Raw genomic sequence first — 18,465 nt, 5'->3', positions numbered from 1 at the left:
TTCTGTTGCTTTCTATACTTTTTTTCTGTTCCTAGACTTTAAATATTCAGTATGCTGATCGGGTACTTTCACAAACATGCTTTCATTCACACGCTGTCTCTTTGTTACTTTGTATACCTTTCCCTTTGTTTCTGTACCTATACATTTTCGGTTTACTTTATGAGCGTGCTCTTACTCACACGCGGTTATTGTTACTTTGTATTTCGCTCCCACTTCAAAGTTCATTAATTCGCGCATCTGGTAGGGAACTCACTGGTCGCTCTAAAGGCTCTTGTAGTAACACGGAGTGCGGTCTTCACAGTTTACACCAGGGCTCCGCCCTCTGCCCCAGACATACCTGGGTTGGCCTCTCACCACCGGGCAACGAGCACCCTGAGCAGATAGGAAAGGGGTAGCTTCTCATGGTTCCCTTCTTCCTGCACCTTGTTAGCTCTGTACCTTTGCCACGCTTCACGGGACTCTCCTCTTCTGATGCTCCCAGCGTCTCAGCTTCCTGCTTCCACGTGACCCCCAACTATGTGTGTCAGCTTTCTCGGTCTTCGCTCCCTGCTTTAATACACCTGGGCTCTATTAAGGGTCTTTAGGTGTACGTCCTTTGGCTTTCTTGCCTCCCCTTATTTACACCAATCAATAGGAAATGTCTGACCTGCGATGTGCGATTCCTCCATACCCCTCTTCCTCGTCCCAGTACTGGAATGGTGTTTGCTATAGGAAGAGTCCACTCCTCTTAGTCTCTTCTTCCTCATCCCAGTGCTTGGCCAAAATGAATAGAGAAGGATGGGATAGGGTTGGCAATAGCCCATGAAGGTTGAAGATCCGTGGGGAGTAGGTTTGAAAATGCCCTCAGCTTTCTCACAGCACCTCACGTACACACAATCACATTGTGTAATTTTGTGAGGAGCTTGGGATTCAGGGGGCAGGCATTTCATTTTTGTATTGGGCATCTATGATACATGCCCAGGAAAAAAGCCTTGCATGTACACAATGTATTTATTATATGTGCATTTGAGGCACTCGGGGCCCCCGGCGCAGACATGTTATATTTTCTGGGCATCCATGATAGATGCCCAGCAGAAAAATAAAATGCCTGCCCCCTGGACTCCCAGCTCATCACACACATACACAATCAATGATTATATGTGTACATGAGGCACTGGGGACCCAAGGGCTAGGCATGATATTTTTTACTAGACATCTATCATAGATGTCCAGTAAACAAATACCATGCCTGTCCTCTGGACCCCCTGTGAAGGGTCAGTAATGGGAGGCGGACAACTGCTTGTAGATTTCTCAAAATGGGCAATTTTATTAAAGACAATAGAATGAAATATTACCTTGCTTGCCCTACTCTACCAAGGAATTCCCTACCTAGTTTAAAGACTAAGGGAACATTCTCTAGCATGGGTAAACCGGCCCTCACTCTAAACAACCAATATACAAAAAAACTATGGAGCAACACATTATAATAAACAATATACACACAATACCCTTATGACCTTCTCCTCTCCTGGCTAAACTCGGTTCCCCAGGCTTCAAAGTCACTTCCAAATGTTCAACCAAAGAAGCTGAAGGTTTTAAACCAGTTCTTGAATGTTCAAAGTAAAAAGAAAGTTCAAGCAAAAATTCACTGGTAGTCTTAATCCTTGTATGAAAAGATCCCCTTCCAACTTCCAGGAAGAAGAACAGCACCACTGGTAATCCTGCTTATGATGATCACTGGACTCTACTTCTAGGTACATTGCCACAATTCAAGGAAAGTGTGATATTCTTTAAATGTCCATAATATACACTTCTTGACAACTTCTGTTTCCATTTTAAAATGGTTATATTTGTCAGGATGTTCTACTACTTCTACTTACAACTACCACACTATGAGAACATTTGCCTTGATCTCATAGCACAATACTGTTATTACCACTTCCATGAGACATCTACTGACAATTGTGTACACCACCACAGTTCAAGTGTAACTACTACTACTTCAGTATTTATGACTTTTAGATAGATTTTAACCAGACATTCAACCTCTTCAGGTAGGCAATGCACTATTCCTTTTAAGAACTTTCTTAAAAGGGCCAGCCTCTTTAGTCATATAACTACCACCAAAGCAACCTGTTGCTGCTTCTTACATGATTCCTCTCCTTCTAGCTTCAGCAGTCTATTGTACCACAGGTTGTTTTCTACTTCAGAGTAGACTTCACAAGCATTGGCTTCCCCTTCCCCAGCTTTGCACACAGCCTTCCACCATGAATCAGCAAAAGGAGTTACTCAAATGTTTCTATGCCACTTTCTCAGCTTCAGGTAATGATGGGATACTTGCTTCTTATGTCAATTAATTGTTAACAACCTCACAAAACAGTTAGTTGGTTCTGTAATGCTTGGCAAAAGAAGTTTCACTCTGAAAAGGGAACATTTACTGGCTAGGGTAATGCTTGTTCTTCCCTTAAAGCTTTTACCCTCTTAACTTCTTAGAATATTTTAAATGTCAGTTCTGGATATAATACATAGTTCAGACTTCAATGTGAAAACATAATAAGGTACACTCAACCTTTCCTTCAGTCAGTTTCCAAGGTTTGAAGTTGACACAAACCTTACGTTCCTATATAATAGTAAAGAATGAAGTTCAGGCTTCTTTTGGGAGTCATAATTAGGCACATGCAATTTCCCTTTGTGATCATGTTCACTCTGCTAGTTGTAACTCATGTACAGAAAATGTTCGATATTCTGTAATGTTTAGGAAGCATTCTCTTAACTTAATCAGACACATGCGACCACTTTGTTGTACAGCACACATTGTTTGATACATCAACAATGGGTTTAAAGTGTTTTAGCTTCTCACGCAAACGATTCTTCAATGTTATGCGCAAGTGCTACAACTTCACTGATGAGAAGACTTTCAATACAATGAACAAAGTTTTCTTGCATTAGCTTTGGTTACGGTTTTGGTGAAGATATGGGCAGTGCACCTGAACGCTGTGCTTCACGCACCGGCTTCAGTGACACTGGTCCTACTGGTCCTGTGGGTCGCACTGCTTCCTTGACTTTCTACACTTCTTCTGGTACTTCTGGCCTGCTGGGGACCAACACCGCTCTCCAGCAGGGGTGTCTTAGGTCCGACCACATGCTGTGGGAGTTTCCTTTTCTCCAGAGACCCTCGACTTGAATTCTGCTTCTGGCCTTAGTTTCTAGCAGCACTTGCATGGCTCTGCAGTCACTGCAACCTGGCTCACATGGGGAAAACACAGCCGTCTTCAGGTCTTCCGCTGTGTAGCCTTTGCAATTGGGAGTTTGACAGAACTCAAGCTCTCTGAGAGCTTGCAGGTGAAATCTGATGTCTCCATGCTCTGGTATACCTCCCATCCTGCCACTTGTCAGTGATTGTCCAGCCTTGTGCCTCTTCTTTACTACTGCTACTCCAACCAGCCTTCCAGTCCTCGTTCCAGCTCCTTTACTACTATTTTCTGGCCTCCCAGCTGGCGTAACCGGCTTCAGGTATGAGCCATTAGGTTCAATTGTCTGACTCCTACAATGGATGCTAGGCTTGATTGCCCGACTACTATACGTGCATGCCACTTCAACCCTCTTCTTTGTCTCAGTCCCTCCAAGGTTCTGGGACTTGTAGTTTTTGCTAAAATGTTAGGTTGTTGAACTTCAACAGTCTTTTTAAAGGGAGATGTTATTTCCTTAATATTTGTAACAGAGGGACGGTGAGATTAAACCTTTCCAGAGGAAGATGGTGTAGAGAACACAATCCTTTAATTTGCACCTTTGGTATTGAAGAGGGTATTTAGGTTGGGACACCAGTAATTGTCTTGCTTTTGATATCATGGGTTCTGAATGTATAAGTTTAGATTTCACAACTGTATATGATCAGTGTGCAAGACATTAAAATGACAATAAGCCATGACCTTCTTATGTAAAGTGAAAAAAGTCTGTTAGATGAAAAATACTGTCTCATCCCAAATAATTCCCTCACCACCCTGGGCCCTGTCTCCTCCCAGGTGATCCTCCACCCCCAGTGATGGGATCAGGAAGCATCTGCCTTCCCCTGCCCACCAAGGAGGAGTCTTTAGGCTGGGTTTCAGTGAGGGATCCGTAGGGTTCTTCACACCCCACAGTACCTCACACAAGCACATAGTCAATGGGATTATGTGTGTATGTGAGGCGCTGGGGCCCCAGGGGGCAGGCATGGTATTTTTTCCTAGGCATCTATGCGCAGCAAAAAAATGCCAGGGCTGTCCGCTTGGATCAGAGTGCCTCGCAAATGTGTTATTGTGTGGCTGCATTGGCAGTTTGGTGCAGTCAGTCTAGCCATTCCTTATTGTGGAATGCCGTTTTGTAGTGTGCATCTTTGATAAAGCAAGCATGATATGTGTTATTTTGTAGCTAGACTGGCATTTTGGGGCAGCCAGTTTGGATATTTTTTCATACTGTGCAATGCATTTTAAATGGTAAAGCCAAGAGGAATATGTTGTGGGGGTACTGGCATATAGTGGCAGAACAAGCAGTGACATGTTTTCTTATAGTATCATTACTGGAATTATGGACAAAACAAACATGAGTATGTTCTTATATGGGGAGACTGGCATAAACTGGTGCATCCAGCATGGAAATGAACTGGCACAGCCAGTGTGAAGATGACTTTATACTTGGACATATTTTGGGCAAAGGCATAAAGAAAATGTGTTGGAGAAACTCTCCTGTACACTGTTGGGCACTTCCATCTATTGGATTTTTTATGAGTTGAAACCAATTGCAAACTGATAGGCTTTTTACCCAATTTTTCCAAAAAGTGTGCTGTAGAATTGACCATTTTAACCCATTATTTAAACAATATTTGAGAGGGAGAACCCCCCCCGCCCTCGACTGCCCCTTGATTGGTTTGGGCTGCCTCTCTATGCTCGGTTGCTAGGGCATATTTGAGAGAAATACGTCCCTCTGCTTAATAAATTCACCAGCTGCCACTGCTGCACACTCTATAAACATACATAGGTACACACTGATGCCAATAGGAACAGTCAAAGTGTACAATGTGTGCTTAACAGTGGAGGACCATATTGGAAGCAGGGAAACTGTCCTGAAACGCTTGAATGGAAGGAATTTCTGAAGGAGTTCATGTGATGATTCACCAGGTATTGTCACTTCTCCCCAAGGGGGCGCCCTTTCCAAGGAGGCTAGGGAGGTATGGCCGCTACCCAATTGTCCACCTAGAGATGGTTTAATGTGGGTTAATGTGGTCATTCCCTCTGTGAATAAACACAAATGGCTAGGGTATACCCCGTTGGCCAACGCCACACCCCAACCTTCCCTAACCAGCCCTTACAAACCACTTTGAGAGTATATTTCTTTAGTGCAGGAGAAACAGCTAAAACAGAAATTACCAGGACAAACAAGAGCACAGAAGACATGAACATTACTGACTGTGCCAGGTACAAGGTAGCCCAGATGATGAATAAAGGTCAATCCATCAAGAACAACAAAGGACTTGGACAGTCCACCATGATGGGACTGGCAACACAGTATAAGAAGAGAAGAAGGACTGAAGATTTTGTCAAGCCGAGTCTGGAGAGGCAGCAGGTGTGGAAACCATCCAGATCGGGAGTTTCAAATCCTATCGGCTGACCCGGGATGCCAAAGAGCCGAGGATGCTGGTAAAGGGAGTTCTCTGTGCATCCAGCTGAAGCAGGCCTGAACATGAAGCAGGAAGAAAGAGCCAAACAGTCCAGAAAAGCACAGAGCCAAAGTGGTGCTGCAGAGGCAGAGAGATGCACCCCAGTCCCAGGAAGCCCCAGTGGCATACCAAAGTCCCAGATAAGGTAACAGGAAGTACAAGAGACCCGGAGGAGAAATGGGGTGGAGGAAAGGCAGGCTTGAGTGGCTTACCGCAGGCCCAGCAGTAATAATCAAACTATTGGGAATGGTGGAAAGTGCATCCGAGGAGAACTTACTCATCGCAGTCGCAGCAGCAAGCCCACTGACCACCAGAGAAGGGTCTGGGACCCCAACGCAAGTGCATCGAGCATCAGAGGAGAACTTGCTTGTCACAGTGGCAGCAACCAGCCCACTGAAAACCAGAGAAGGGTCTGGGACCCTAACACACAAGTGAACTAAGCATCACAGAAGGAATTCCTCATTGCAGTGTCAACAATAAGAACACGGACAACCAATGAAGGCTCTAGGACCCCGACATAAGTATACTAAGCATCTGAGGAAAGCATCCTCATCACAGTGGTCGGGAAGAGTCCACTGAGGACGCAAGATGGATTTGGACTTTGTTACTTCCACAAGAAGGGGGTAAAAGAAACATCAAGTTGAGAGATAAGGAGCAGAACTCTCAAACACCAGGTGAAGGGAGTCATTCTCCTGGTGAAGAGACTGAAAGCCTTTTCGATACACCCAAGAGACGGCAGGGGAAGAGAATCATTCCCCCTGGCTTTGTTATGAGTTATACAGGGGTATGTGGACCGATACCAAGATAAGGGAGACATTCTCCTGGTCCTGAAAGTTGAAGAGACTGAAAGCCCATGGATCAAGAGATGTCAAGCGAAGGGAGTCATTCCCCCTGGCTTTGGTGTGAACTATATTGGAGTGTGTGGTGTGAACCAATACAGGAGAATAGAGACATTGTTCTGGTTCTGAACATTGACTGGTACAAAGGTGTGTTGGAACGGCAAGTGAGGGGAAGGGAGTCATTCCCCCTAGCATCATTTTGCCAAAGAACATTTCTGGGAAGACCACCCAAATACTAGGAAAAGGGAGTCATTCTCCTGGAGAAGGGACATTCTGTTCACTTATTCTTTAGTTGTAGTTGAAGGGATAGAAGTAGGTTGTGACACAGGATGGTGGAGTTTGATTTTGATGGACATTCTGACAGATCCATTAGAATTAGTTTGAGGCAGGGATCCCCCTCTTAGGATATAGGGATAGTGCGGGTTTCTTCCTTTGATAAATAAACGTTTTTATCAACCAAAATGCCACCCTTGTGTCAGAATCCTTCTTCTACACTTTTTTACATTCAGCATAAAGGAATGCATTTCTTCCGTCAGGAATTTAAAAAAAGCTGATTGTTAGACTCCACTCAAACTGGTTTTATCATATAGAGATCTAGAAAGATCTAACGTCTAACAGGAAGTAGCAGGGATTCCATCTGCTGCTTTTGAATGAAACCATGACACTGACGAATAACGGTTTGGATGCATGTACTATCCGGGCACTGCTGCTTAAATTAATAATCCCAATATTACTTATGGTTGTCAACTCCCCCCATAAGCAAAGCCTGTGGATTTGCTTTAGCAAGGCCTCTGTAGGGTCTTCCATTCTGCTGTGTGGCTAACGCAAGAGCAATTCTGCATCCACGAAGGCACTCGCAAGTCATGTACAAAAGGAAAGTGCATCTCTGTGCTACCTGCAGCTACTAGGCTGTCACAGCTCGTGTTACAGCAGGCACGGAAAGATTGCAAACCACCTACTGGGGGAGTGATCCTTTTCTAGTCTGGGCTGTGATTATTCAGCCATGCTGCTCTGCTTTTGCAGCATTTTCCGATGAGGAACCTGCCACATATGATAAAGTACAATTTGCATAAACATGGCTTTCAGCAATGCACATGAAATCCCTTCTTGCTTCTACCGTTGGTTGTGCATCTGTTCAACGAAGACCGAATCATTGCCGCACTCTCCCGCCAGGAACAACTGACATGTAGTCTCACGAATGTCTTGCCTCACAAATCAGAAATCTTGCCCTTCTTATAAGGAGTCAAATGAACTCACCTACATAAACCTGCTGATAATAAAGACTTGACGAGGAGCCCGTTTTTTACCACATCCTCCTTGCCCCGTACCGAATGACAAGTTGTATGTATGTATGTCATGTATTTTCTGCCTGGTAAAATGGTGATTGGAACAGGTTGTTTCTTAGCAAACTTGGGTGTATAGGGCTCAGTTTATGGCAGACTGAAAAAGTCTTCTGCGCACTCCTACGTGATCGCTCTCTGAGCGCCAACCCTTTTTAGGGTTGCAGGCTGCTACTCTTGCACCATGGATTTTGACACACTGGTTTCATGGCAGGATGGCACACCGTAGGCAGCAGCTGGAAATGCCGTACCAAACCTTGACGTTCCCAAATGAAGTAATCAGAGCCCACACATGGTGCTTGGCCTGCATTCCCATTAGCAGCAGAACAGTGGTTATAATATCAGGCACTGAAAGGCCATCCAGTGAGGATCCTCAGACACGCTGTGAGGCAAATTGAGAAGTGAGGGTGAGGGCTTTCCGGTCCCGGGCAAGGCGTTCTATGGTCAAACAAAGGGTAATAGCCTCTCTGACTCTTCTTCAAAAAGTGGCAGGGACGGCACTAGTCCCAACTGATCGAGAGTTCACCTGGTCCAGACAATAATCCAGCATAACTGCTTGATAGTCCATCATAGCCACACACTGAACAAACCATAGATTCACAAGGGATTTTTGGTCCCCCTGGATCTGGGTTGACCCCTCCTATTATCTCCCGGGACTGGCCAGAACACTGGAATGAAGTGACAGATGTGTTGAGGTACGCAGTCTCCTTCAGAAATCTCCTTTCCGAACTAGGAACGTCTCCTCTGTAATCCACTTCCTTCTAGCCTTCCAACACCAGGGACACACACTGCTTGAATGTCCGCTCAAGAATGGGTGCTTCGGAGAGACGCTACTGGTAAATACGCGCTTCCAGTAACATCAAAGGGGCCCGAGCTATGTCTGTTAACTGTGACTTGTATGGAGTGTTTTTGGCAAATCTAAACTGAATCATCACAGTTCGTTCAGAGGTTGGCCACACATTGGGATGGGTCTGACTGATTTGTTTAGGCATCAGATTACTCCGAGACATTTAATGCCGAAATGACAACGGCTCATCCATTGGCCTTCCACCTCGCACTCCTTTTGAGGCACACTAGAGGCCAGGGACTTGTATTCGCCTCAGTCCTCAAAGTGCATTGCTTTGGCACATGTCATATCCTTTCCACAAGACAGTAGAATGCCTGTACATTGGGAGCCGATGCTTAAGGTTCTCCTGTCACATGGTTTGACGGAAAACAGAATTTCTGTCTAAAATCACAGCCTAGAGAATATTATTAATTTGCAGTAGACGAGAGCAAGTGTGAAAGGGTTGTGAATCTCAACTTGACTTTAGTCCCGGAGCTGATGTAAATGAACACTATCAATTCTTGACCCCATTATAGAGTGTTTCGCCTACGCATGGGTATTTACTACATGCTTGCACATGCGATATAAATGAATACATGAGTACATGTTACCCAGTCTTAGATATAGCCTATGCTAGAATAGGGACCCTTAGAGACCAGAGACTAGGTTAACTCCCAACACGCAGTGCACCCTAAAAACACCAACAAGGATGTACTCGGCTATGATACTATGTGGTGGTTGCCCTTTAGAACATGCTAACCATTTGAATGTGTTGTGTATAGAAGCCAACCCCAAAAGCATTCATTGCTAAAGAACTGTATTGCACCTATGTATGTATATGGCAATTTCAATGCTCCCTCACGAGATTTGAACCAACTTGTGATTTGTTTCTTTGCTCTTTCGGTTTTCTTTTTCTTGTTTTGTTTAAATACGTCTGCTAAATATTATGCAGGCTGTGCCAAAAAAAAACTATAAAACACTTTACGGAATCAAACCCGTTTATGACTGACTTTGGCTAAATAAATAAGCTAAACCTCACTTTATATATGTTTATTTCGCTTGACCTTCAATTGTTGCTAGAGAGCAAAATGATGCAGCTCGTATGATACTAAGCATTCCAAATGTTGGAATCTTTGCAGAAAATGTGAATGTAAAGTATTTTAACTCTGTGTGGTAGGACGCCACCCTCCTGTTCCAATAACCTTTAGCTCATAAGTCCTCCCACAATCCTTGAGCAGTCCCTCCTGTTACCCGTAAATGAATACATGGCAGTGATTCTATAACATGCAATGTGACTGTCAATGAGTTTCACAGTGTACTTTCGAGATGTAAGGTCATGAGAAGACCAACGCACAGAGCATGAGTACGTGGGGAAACCAGGCGCTAGAACTATTCCTGCAGTCAATGGATCCATAGAGTAGAGCGTTTCATACTACAGGGCAGCTACATCAGAGCACTCCAAGACCCGCAGAACGGTGAGGATAAGGGAAGGAAGGGCAGACAAGGAAAAGACATCAGAGAAGCGAGAAGAACATTGGATAATGCTTCAGTGATGAAACATCTTGAAGAAGCGTATGCATGTTTCCCTATCTCACTTTGGAGGGTTACACTGGGAGAGAATATGTGCTAATTTCACCCTGAAGTTCCATATTTTGATAGTGGAGGCTGCACACATCGATTCTCTGTAAGATCGAAGATGGCGGAAGAGTGGTTGAGAAATGTACACTTATGCCAGTGAATTTCCACACATGCTCCGTCTTCTAAAGTAGACTCCAAAAGACTTAACCAAAGGGCCAACTGGAATGGCAGAGATGTGCAGCTGGACAACTCCCCCATCATACACAGCATTCGCAAGTTTCCTGCACCCCCTTTTACACTCCCAGAAACAAGGGAATTAACGAATCCTGGTAATTTAAGTGGGCGAGAATGGGTAACGAGCCAGGTATGTGTGTAGAGATAGACTGGTTTAAACTACTTAAAGCAACTGCTTTGATCACAACAGGCATAAATACAGTGACAGAGCCCTGCAGAGCACCCCCAGCATGGGAGAATGTGAAAGCCTGTGAAGTGGATAAAACAGGGATGTGATCCCAAGATGACGTATGGTTCTATATCATTCAACCAAGTGAGGAAAGTGTTGGCAAAGGGAGCCTCATTCTGTTTTTGGTATTGGGCGAGGACCATGTCCGTCAGTCTTAAATGAATAGCAACAAAGCTGTTCACTGGTGTAGAAAGTGGTAGATAATGTGACAAAGTCTCAAGGAAAACTGCACCGACAGTCTACTGATTTGAATATGAAAATGATCGTCGCATCATTCGCAAAGTGTCTGCACCGTCAGGATCTCAAGTAGCACACTCTGACTAAATCACACCTCCCCGACATGCCCCAAACCCTGCCTGCCACAATCCCTCTTGTAGAGGTTTCCATAATAATCCTCACACTACGCAACTTCCTCCAGCACCCCTAGATTTAGCAACTCCCATGATTGATCAAATCCCACCAGATATATGCATTTTGAATCAAAGCACTTTGATCACAGGCTCTCACACTTCCTGTACAACAAGATCATTCGCTAGTTCACAGCTTTCCACACATGCACTTTCTTACCAGTGCAAAGGCTTGCATTGCATAATCTTGCCAGATAAGGGCTAGATTCAACAGACAAAATATTGGTACATACGTCATAGAACTTTTTCACCATTTCAGTCTGCATTTTATCAAAGATGTCAAAGTCTTTCTCCTCCACCATCTTGTCTCGGTAAACACGGTTGGACTCATGCAGGTAAAGCTTCACAAGATCTTGCGGGGTCTTCAGGCAGTCAGAGGTGGAGAAGAGAATGCCCTGCAAGACATAAATATAAGTTTAAGTAAAACAACCGCTATTCTGAAATCATCAAATTCGGCATCCCATTCTTCCTGCACCAAAGAAGCAGATTTAACAAAGATGAGGATATCAACTTTCTAAAACATTTGGCATCAAGTAGCTCATCCTTTCCAAAATGGATGCCCTTTTTAATTAAAAAAACATAAGTATTGTCATACCACTGAAGATCAATAAAAATTGCAACAATAAAATTAGAATAATAACATCAGCTTTTGACATCACTCTATGCCGCATTCCTCCCACTTCTAAGTGCTTTCATTATAGCTCTTGTTAGTGTCCAATACATTGATACTCCGTTTATCCACCTCAGAAGGACGAAGGCATTCATCAATGCCGGGATTTAAACGTGTGACACGCCAGCTGGCCTAACGCCAGAGGCAAGGGATTAATGTGAAAATGATCTTCCCGAATTTAATACTTCAAAAAATGTAACCAGATATCTTTACACAATGCATTTATGCTACAAAAAAGAAAATATATTTTTCAAATATCAGAGGCAGGGCTGGCAACATTTGCATTCATCAGAGTGGGTGAACCTTTAGGACCAACCTTGAACTAGGCGTTGTCATGAGAAGTGAGTGATGTTACAGGCTGTGGCGATGCACCAGATCTGCCCAATTGTCTTTACTGACCCTCCACTTACCAGCAAAAATAAAACAAAATGATGGACAGATGTTTTTAAGTTAATCATAATCACTAACATTGCTCTGGCCAACCTTACCTGCCATAATTACTTTAGACCATCTACTCTTTTACAAAAGTTGGACTAGAAATCTCAAATCAGTTTTGGCCCTCCCGCCACTGATGTACTGTAATATAATGGTCATTTCTATTGTTCCTGTGAGGCAGCCAAGTCAGAACTCCTAGGCCATGCCTGCTCTAGAGTGGGACACAAGCAGCCCCAGATATGTTTTAGCCATGGTGGTATGGGTGGTTGTAAAAATCAACAGGGCCAGGGATCATGGTTAATTGACAGACTTGGATCCATCCCCTTTACAGCAATGCAAGGCGCCCAAATGGCAGAAGTTGTGCTCTAGAAGACCCAAGTCCCTTACATTACTGTTTGGCTTTTGTCCACAATTATTTTCCCCATGTAAAAACACTTATTTTTTCACTTATTATTAAGGAGGTGAACTGAGAAATGAAATTGTACGTTTCACATTCAATGGAGACTATTTCCAACAATGTTAAGGAAATGCAATGGGAGCTCAATATGCTGCTTTTGCCAGCAAGTCTATTATGAGATCAAACATGTCCATAAGCATTCATTAGTTAGAGAAGTTGTCATATGTATATTATTTATTGGTGATATTCTCATTAACTGAAACAAAACACCACAGGAAATTAATGAGTATTTTCAACCGTTAAAGTTTAGATTCTGTGACGAATGGAAGGTATTTGGTCCCTTCTGCTCAGAGGGGAGTCACTCTCTTTGAGACTAGGGAGATGAACCCACTCTGCAAGACCCTTCCTAGGGCACTGGGGAAGTGGGCCTTCACTGGGAGTGACGGCCCCTTGGGGGACAAGGACTCATTCCCACCAGGAATTCTCTAGACCACCCACTGTATCAGCATATATTGGGCTGCCGCCCATAAAGAATATCTTTTTAAGACGAGATCTGTATATAACTGTGACAAGTGGATCTCAAGAGGAGAAGGAGTACAGTGTGCAGGGGAAGCCCCCTGATGTAATCACGCCCTGGAGGCTCAGAACAGGAGCAAGTCGCGGAACCCACGGCACAAAGAAAGCCAGCTTAAGACGCCCAAGGCCGTATGAAGCAGACAACGGGGAAGCTTTTGTGAGGATGGGGGGAGAGAATCTGTTTGACGTTGGGGTTTCATCCCGACCATCCTGTGGTGGGCCAGATGCCCGTCTAACAACGCGGAGACCATTGCAGCAGGGAGTGATGACAGCTCCCATCTGCCAGTGTCCCTCGATCACAGCCGCCGACAGAGACACGAAGAACAGAATTTTGAAGAGACCGAGACGCGAGAACATGAAGCAGGCTACCAGAGCGAGTGCCAAACCCACAAAGTCACCGTGGACAAATGAAGGTACAGGGGCAAATGGGAGGGGCAGGAGCCCAGAGGTGCAATCTATTGTAAAGAGAGGAAAGCATGAAAGGCCTGAGAGCGACACATGAACAGTAGACCCAAATAAGTCAATATGTGAGGAACAAATAAAGCACTTGACAAACAAGGCTGAGTGACAAACAGAGGAAATGTGGAATGGGTATCCAGGGAATAAGGGAAATCCAGATCCAAGTATGATAAGAGTTGTGATTTGAGACTGCCAAGTGAATTAAATAACAGAAGAAAGAAACCAGGAGAGAACCCCCAGGAGAGGGGAATTCCTAACACAGAAGCTTTACAAAACCCAGGAAATATTGCATCTCAATAATGTGAGAACACTGAAAACAAAGTAAAGACTGAGACAGTGGGCCTAATTCACAGAAGCATTTTATAATGGCAAAACCCGATTGGTAAACGATTTGTGAATAAGAATTGGTATTTTCAGGTGAATTGTTACACGCATAACACTAACAAGAGTAAAAGGCTGATGAACAGTTGAGATGAGCTACAGCAGCTAATGAAGGAAACAAGAAGAGAGGAGTGTCAGAGAAGGTCAGCATAATCAACCTACTTCTAAAACAGAGACATTTTGTTCATTGACAATATGAGGAGCCAAGATAAAAACCTTGAGAGAAAGACGCAGCCAGGAAGGCACAAAGGGAAACAACCAGGAGTTGAGAGACATTATTTTGGCTGACTTTAGTTGTTTGTATTAGTGGCAGGGTCCGGTAGAGTTCGGTTTAGGACAGAGGACATTCACTTTGGACTTCCTGACGACATACGAGCACCTTTGCTTACTTTAGTATGGAAGCTAAACCCCTCTAGCAATAGAGAGAGATGGGCCCTTTCTTTATAATTTAATTAAAAGAAAGTCAACGTGTCCAGAGTGTGTTCGACTCCTTCTTCCAACCCGCCACAACTTACAAATCCTGAATTTACCACAGCAACGAGTGATGTCAAGTCAATGTTCCTACACGCAATTAAATTGATGACATTTTGTTTAATCCTTAGCACCCAATAAGGGGCCCTCGTCCCCTGAAAATGGACTTGTTGACCAATATGGGTGAACGGATTCACAATCCTTTCAAGTGAATTTGAAATAATGTGCGAGAGGTAATAAAAAGCACAGATTTCACTTCACGAGCTTCGAACTGCATTTCATCATTACAAATGTGACATATGGTCTGGAAAGCATTGTGGCCATCACGACCTTAACCCGATTCCGAGCATTCTAACGTGCAGGCTTTGCACCGCACGTTTGTTGCATCTTTGGTTGGGCACGATCATACAATGTTGTCTACATGGTAGGCTGGCAAGAGTTAAACTAGAGCTCTGTGCAAGGGAGCAAACGTCTAGATTTCTGTGTTTGCCGAGAAAACTCAGTTTTAAGCCAAAAAATGTGCCTGAGCCAGAAATGACAGAGGAAAAGGGCGATCTGCCCCAAACAATTAAGTGTAGGCAAAAAAGGGGAAGGCATGTGCAGGGGTTTACAACAGGTCCTTTGTTAGAATGACATACACATGCTAGCTGGTTCTCCATCCTGCCACTTGCAATTTCTGCAATGGTCAATATTAGCAACAGAAAGGACGAACAATCGCGGCATATTTGCACTTATTCCATCCAAGCTGTGGAGAGACAAAGCTCTCAATTTGTCCTGGGTAAGGGCTGTGATGTGTTCCAAGTTCTATCTATTTAGTTAATATCATCCAGTATTCGTGTACACTACCTGCAGTGTTATTTTGCCGCTACAGAATGCAGGTGAACGCATACCAGGTTTTTATGCCAAAATTAGAATGCCGGCAGTAATTCTGTTAGCAAACCATTGCCTTCCACCCATCAAAGAGCGGGTAAGAGGAATGAGTAGGGGTGATAAGAGGAAGGGAGGTGACACATGTACATCGGGCGTACCCTCATGTAGGCATGATGCTGCCAGCGCAGCTTGCATTGGCGTTAGAAGCCTGATCTTCTCACATAGACCCCTACCATGACACAGTGCAATGGGAGGCTCGACACAAGCACTAGCTGAGCAGCATTCATACGCCATGGCCCAAATCAATACGGGCTCAATATCCATGTGTGATATCATCACCTACTCTTATAGTTATGTGTATTAGTGTTTTTCCTGATGGGAATACCAGTTGCATTGCTTATCAATAGTAAAACTATGCAAATCAACAGAGGTTTTCAAATTAAGAAATTGGTTTTACTTTGCAGATGAGTATTTCGTGAGGTGGGAATCGCGTGTTGGCTAGATGAACAGTGCAGCTATTTTAAAATGCAAAATGCAACTCAGTATCTACAAAGATAATGAGCCTCGTTACAAGCATGACAGTGCGGGAAAAAATGGCAGTAACTCCGTTACCTCTGCATTACTGCAATTCTGTAGTAAAAGTTAGGCAGTGAAGTAGAGGATTCAGCTCCAGCAAAATGCTAAAGGTAAATTACTGCTGAAAATTGGCGGAATTAATAATGACGGTAACTCCACCAAAATCCCCATAGAGTCCTATTGACTTTAATTAATAGGGACTAACACCACCTACCGCAAGTAGCGGTCACAGTAAATCCGTTTGGTGGTATTTCAGCAGATTTACTCCCGAAATACCACGAAACTTGTAATGAGGCCCATTAATATCCTTTCATGCTTTAGCAAGCAGCCCATTTGAGCAAACAACAGTGCGCAATAGCAGGTAGGAATGTCACTTTCAGCTGTAAATGACCCCCCTACCCACCACTGCTGATGACCAGCTGCGTCCGCTGCTGGCCGAAATGAATCAAGGGTCAGAGTAAACAAAGAGCAGCAGAAAGGGTTGATTTCCAGTGCAGCCCCAGTCATGTTATTAGCCTGAAGTTACCATTGCAGGCGGGGGATTTGCTCACTTCACCCACTGGACTTTCTATGGGGAGAAAACCTACAGCCCCCCTTCAGTCAGCGGTAATAGAGATTTGATTAGCAAACACGTCCTGCTGTGTTGCTCACATCCGCATATCTTTAGCCTTCTTCAATGAGGCAAGGGAGTGGTATGCTGTGTTAAATGAACAGAAGTTATAACGTAAGTACTACACTGGATATATTGTTGGATCACTCCACGTTTTCCAGATCACTCACCTTCAGCTCTGGGGATAGTGCTGGATACCACAGCCCAACCTGTGTGCGGTATCACACTCATGGATCACTCCACTCCAGTTCATACGGCAGTCACCCTCTCCTTCCACTAACACAAACAATCTGGACATTCCCTGTGCTTTTCTGGTACTGCGCTTTCCTGGTTTAAATCTTTACCGGGTTTACCGTTCCTTTTCTGTTTCTTGGGGTGACAAAGTGTTCTCCTTTAGCGTCCCCCAGTCCTCTGTCCTGGGTCCTCTTTTCTTTTCCCTCTACACCTCCACCTTATCTTCTATTCTTTCATCTTTTGGTCTTTCTGCACATTTATATGCAGATGACTCTCCTCTGTCTCGTTCTCCTCCTTTACCGACAAACTTCACTCTATTTTTAACTGTCTCCTGGCCATCCAATCTTGGATGAACTTCCCTTTCCTACACCGGAATGCTTCCAAGACTGAAATGCTTTTCTATGCTGCCTCTTTCATTCTCCATGACCTCTCAGCACCGTCTATACGTTTTCCTCCTTCCTCTTTTCCTTTTTCTTCATATGCACGGAATCTAGGTGTCCCCTTCGATTCCTCTTGCTACTTCACACTGCTAACATTGTTTGTCTCATTTCCACTAATGTAATATCCGTAAAGCCTGTCCTTTTCTCACTTTTCATGCAACCAAACTTCTCATTACTGCTTTAGTTTTTCCCCTTCTTGATTATTGCTCCTGTCTTCTTGTTGGTCTTCCTCTTCTCATCTAGCCCCGCTTTGTTCCGTTCTTAATTCTTCTATTCACACTCTGCCAAATTTCTTCTCGAGTCTCCATCACTCACTCTGTTGGCTTTATTTTGAATCTCGTCTTCTGTTTCGCTTTCTCTGTATTACCTTGAAATGTTTTCATGGGCTTGCTCCTCCCCATCTCTGCTCACTTGTTTCTGTGTATGTCCTGCCTCGTTCCCTTCGATCTCAATATCTTTTAATTAACTGTTCCTAGGCCACACTGCACCCAATCTCGTTCTTGCTGGTTCACGCTCTTAGTCCCCAAACTCAGAAACTTTCTTCCTCTCCCCAACGACTGTCTTTTTCGCATGCAACTCAACACTCATTTACTTTCCAATTAGTCTTTTTTCACTTTTGGTTTTTATGCTATCTATTTATATTATTTACTCTAGTGAATAGTGAATTTGCACTGACTCTGTTCAGTGCTTTGGCAAAAGTGAATAATAAATTAATAAATACAAACACATTGTAGAGGAGCGCAGAAGTGGTCATCTGGGATGCCCACTTTTCCACTCCATCCGAGGTACCCCATGCAGATTCTAGGGGTACTCTAGCACATGCACCCAGTAAAAGCAAATCAGTTAAAACATCGGGTGGGGGTCTGATATAAAGAACCAATTTTCACCCTGGAAAGGGCGCTCAGCCAATCAGGTGGCTGGAGAAGTGGCCGAGTACACACAATCCCTGCCCACTGTCCCAACCACCCGAGGCCCTTCGTCAGGTACAGGGAGGCAACAGGGAGCCTCTCTCTGTTGCCTACGCACCCCCTCCACTTACCTGTGGGGCTGGAGCATTGCGCTCTGGCCCCAGAGCGCCTCCTGCCAGCCACCTTTCCATATGGTGGTGTACAACTTTTTATTTCTTTTTTTCTCTCCATTTTTCATCGGGAGATCGGCTGCGCTAGCAGTGCGTCTCTCCCGATGCAAAACTGTGAAAGCCATTCGCACCCCGGACAAACCA

The 18,465-nt window shown here is 44.2% G+C and overlaps 1 protein-coding gene across 2 annotated transcripts in view; it reads right to left on the bottom strand.

The window, feature by feature from the left end:
• Positions 1 to 18,465, bottom strand: part of DNAH9 (dynein axonemal heavy chain 9) — a 1,527,051-nt gene that overhangs the window by 723,223 nt on the left and 785,363 nt on the right. For both annotated transcript variants that reach the window (XM_069654516.1, XM_069654515.1), the window contains exon 42: positions 11,358 to 11,519. In XM_069654516.1, the coding sequence (XP_069510617.1) occupies positions 11,358 to 11,519 (162 nt within the window). The remainder of the gene's footprint in view (positions 1 to 11,357; positions 11,520 to 18,465) is intronic.

Source organism: Ambystoma mexicanum, chromosome 3q (assembly GCF_040938575.1).
Source record: "Ambystoma mexicanum isolate Mex_15411 chromosome 3q, UKY_AmexF1_1, whole genome shotgun sequence".
In the NCBI taxonomy this organism is placed as follows: Eukaryota; Metazoa; Chordata; class Amphibia; order Caudata; family Ambystomatidae; genus Ambystoma; species Ambystoma mexicanum.
The sequence above is the reverse complement of the archived record's forward strand: the minus strand, read 5'-3'. Positions and strand labels throughout refer to the sequence as shown.